Here is a 3,634-nt window from a genome sequence, read left to right as displayed (position 1 = left end):
ATTGATTTGAGAGGGGAGAGGTGAAAGGATCGGAGATGTGGGGTCAGTAGAAGCGGACATGATGTACAAACCTGAGACCGAAAGGAAAGCCCTTGTAAGTAAACAAGAGACAAGTTATCTTTTGTATTAGACAAATTTTTATGTCCCCCTAGATTTTGAAAAACCTTTAATGATGAAAAGTCTAAGCTTGCCTATCTTTTTCTCAATTTTTTTGCTTTCTAACTTAATTCTACTTGTGGTGCTTTTCCTATTTGCAGGGCAGTCTCTGCCAGGACTGTGAACATCTGTTATCTGTTATCAGACTAGGCCGTGCCAGGACTTGGTCCGGCCCACCGGTCATGGACCATTTGGAACTTGTGCTTATCTGCACTGGGCACCGTGCCCTCCATCCAGTCCTACTGCAGCTAAAGCCCAGCAGCTCAGCGCCGAACAATGCGCGGAGCAGCAATGTGCTGACTCCTGCCCCGACCCACAGGCCCAGCTGCTTTTCAGCACCAACATGTATAAATAGGTCCGTTTACTCTGAGGTCAGGACATCGTTTTTGTGGAGCCCCCTGTGAGCACTGAACAGCTATTCTTTGGGGCCGGTCAGGTAAGCCCTCTATCTCAGTCCATTCAGCCTATACAACCTTGTGCAGACTATTGTCACTTACATTTTTGCATTTTTTTTCTCTTTGTGGATTTCGCTGAGTCACATGAATGTAAAGACAGAGAGCAGACATGCATATGCAAAGGTGTACTGACGACACACAGGGAGGACACGTATGCACTGTGTCTACGTCTGAACGTGGTTTCATCAAGTGTGGAGAATTTCCCATACTTAGCTGTTTCAAACCCAAACATATATGACAAAGGCAGTATTGTTATATATGTCAAAAACATTCTAATTAATGAACTTTGTAAATTTTGTTATAAAATTTGGTCAAATTAAAAAAAAAAGACACACCAACATGACACATAAAATGATGACAGTCTGTAAGATCCTCTTATATTTTGCATAAAAACTGCAGAAACGCTCGTTATTGTTTTAAGCGGTGTGAATGATAAGCTGTATGTTTAATAAATGCAAAACTCCCTGCTCTTCACTCTGAAGGTATATCAAGTCCGAAATACAAAGTAGCATGGCTCTAAACAACCCTAACCCACTGGGACCATGGAAGGTGAGTCTGACGCCCTTGTCATGGATCAACAACAAAAGCAGATAATGCTTTTAAATATCAAGCCTGGCCTGATAAATGTGTGACGTGTGCATCTGTGCACACATCAGTGTGTGCGTGCAACATGTGCATGCTACATGTATGCATTTGTGTCTGCTCCAGATCACAGTTTATGACCAGGAGAACTTCCAGGGGAAGCGTCTGGAGTTTACCTCAGCCTGCCAGAACATCATGGAGTGTGGCGTTGACAACATTCGATCCTTGAAGGTGGAGTGTGGCGCGTAAGTCACCCACAAAGAAAAGAAAATCTCGAAACCAGAGTGTGACCTAAAACACATTTATCATTTATTAGAAAGATACTGAAAGATCTGTTAGTAGTTAAACTCAAAACATAACATCTGAAATTACTTATAGACCTCACTTATAACTATTTAAAGTTCACTATAAGCTTTTTTTAAATATACAAAACATTTGCCTGATGTCTTCTAATTGGTCTGTGTTCCTGTGATCCAGCGATGCATTCATGTGTCTCTCTGTTTGTTCGTGGCAGCTGGGCAGGATATGAGCACTCCAGCTTCTGTGGCCAGCAGTTTGTTTTGGAGAGGGGAGAGTACCCTTACTGGGAGTCATGGAGCGGCAGCAACGCCTACCACATTGAGAGGATGATGTCTTTCCGCCCCATCTGCTCTGCTGTGAGTTTCTGTCCTAAATCAGCAGCTTCTGCTTTTTCTCCATCTATACAAAATGTAAAAAAAAATGGATTTGTCTCATGAAATGGTCTCATGTGTGTGTAAAGCTCAATAGAGTGACTAATAAAGGCGCTGAGTGCAGCCTAAAATAGAATGGAGTGCACTTGCAACTCGTAAATTATTAGATTTTGGACCCAATTCACACAATTTTGATGATTATTATGCAACTCTTTTATGCCTGGAAGGTTGCTACCTCATTACTACACCTATCAACAACATCATGTGTTCTTTTGTCTGTTTTCTCTGGCTGACTCATGCTCGCACAGAATCACAAGGAGTCCAAGATGGTGCTATTTGAGAAGGAGAACTTCATGGGGCGCCAGTGGGAGATAAACGATGACTATCCTTCCCTGCAGGCTATGGGCTGGGGCAACAACGAGATCGGATCTATGCAAGTTCAGAGCGGCGCGTAAGTCTCGACATTGGAACTCGTATTACTCTTTACAGGCTTCACACATGTTAAAATTGGCACAAGTGAAGAAAACTGTAGCTGATAGTGGCTTCCAGGCTTATCCACTGGCATCTAACTGTTGTCCTTTCCTCCTGTAGCTTCACGTATATTTTTCTAAATGCATTTCATTTCACTTGCTGTCTAAACCACAAATTCCCCTCTCCTCCTCCTCCTCCACCAGCTGGGTGTGCTACCAGTTTCCAGGTTACCGTGGTTACCAGTACATCATGGAGTGTGACCATCACGGTGGCGAGTACAAACATTACAGAGAGTGGGGCTCCCACGCTCAGTCCTTCCAGGTGCAGTCGCTGCGTCGAATCCAGCAATGAGACCCCGCGGCCTCCTCTCCCAGCCTCTCGCTCTTTACCTCCTCCAGATCTTCCCTCCTGCTCCTCCTCTTCCACCCTTAACCCAATCATTCCAGCACCTTCTGGTGCTTTATCATCGAGATGTTTACGACACTTTTCTTGTCTGTTGCCAAATGAAAATAAAGAGAAAACATGAGAAGAATAAAAGAAAGTTAAAAACAGGCCACTGTAGAGAAGCTCCTGACTGATGCCCCGCTGAGGAAAGAAAAGGAGGACGCTAAAAACAGGCCTCAAGGCAGCAGCAGGGTGGTGATGTCACTCAGAGTCATTGCTCCTCATATTTGTGGGTAACTGTGGTGCTGCCAGTGTTCAATAAAGAAAGAAGAAGGCAACTTAAATAAAGAGTCTGCTGCTAACCTCTGGTGTGTTCAGTTGTGATTTATTTTAAAACAGCGAGCTTTGCTTTAGGCTTCTCTGTTTAACTGTGACTATTTTCAGTGAAAAGAAGCTGGGAGCACATACAGGATAGTAGATATATTGGTAGTCATGTTTTGTTTTACGCCTTAATAGAAGCAAAATTGACTTATACTTACATAACACCTTTCTACTCCATTTGAGCACTCACAAGTGCTTTCTACTACAAGTCACCCAATCACATGCACTCACACTCGGATTAGGGGCAACTCAAGGTTTAGTATTTTGCCTAAGGAGTGTCATTAGCCAGTACTAAAGCTGGTTAATTATTGGAAAGCACGAGCATCTTCTTGAATCTGTTAATGTGGAAATGAGACTAATTACTTAGAAAAATAAATTCAGCTTTTAAAATTGGGAGGCATTGGGACTTCCTTATAATGGCTAACAGCAGGAAGCAACAGCACAGATAAGGAAACCACACAATGAAATTCTTAGATCCCTTATGCTAAACCTATTAGATCTAGTTTAGTTTGCCGCTGCAGCTTTAACCCCTGC

At 43.0% G+C, this 3,634-nt stretch overlaps 1 protein-coding gene across 1 annotated transcript; it reads left to right on the top strand.

Moving 5' to 3' along the window:
- The first annotated feature begins 502 nt into the window (after nt 1–502).
- cryba1a (crystallin, beta A1a) lies at nt 503–3,081 on the top strand. Its single transcript, XM_006802044.3, has 6 exons — nt 503–592; nt 1,094–1,160; nt 1,320–1,438; nt 1,708–1,849; nt 2,173–2,315; nt 2,539–3,081. Exons 2-6 carry the CDS (start codon nt 1,122–1,124, stop codon nt 2,684–2,686), a joined length of 591 nt encoding a protein of 196 aa, XP_006802107.1. The 5' UTR covers nt 503–592; nt 1,094–1,121; the 3' UTR covers nt 2,687–3,081.
- The last annotated feature ends 553 nt before the right edge of the window (nt 3,082–3,634 follow it).

Source organism: Neolamprologus brichardi, chromosome 14 (genome assembly GCF_056152115.1).
Source record: "Neolamprologus brichardi isolate AB-2024 chromosome 14, ASM5615211v1, whole genome shotgun sequence".
NCBI lineage: Eukaryota > Metazoa > Chordata > Actinopteri > Cichliformes > Cichlidae > Neolamprologus > Neolamprologus brichardi.
Note: the sequence above shows the minus strand (reverse complement) of the source record. Positions and strands in the feature narration are given on the sequence as shown.

Excerpts from the sequence above, each read along its gene's own strand:
- cryba1a (XM_006802044.3), top strand. The coding sequence starts at position 1,122 with ATGGCTCTAAACAACCCTAACCCACTGGGACCATGGAAG. Across the intron at positions 1,161-1,319 it reads ACCCACTGGGACCATGGAAG|ATCACAGTTTATGACCAGGA; the intron begins GTGAGTCTGACG and ends TGTCTGCTCCAG. Across the intron at positions 1,850-2,172 it reads TCCGCCCCATCTGCTCTGCT|AATCACAAGGAGTCCAAGAT; the intron begins GTGAGTTTCTGT and ends ATGCTCGCACAG.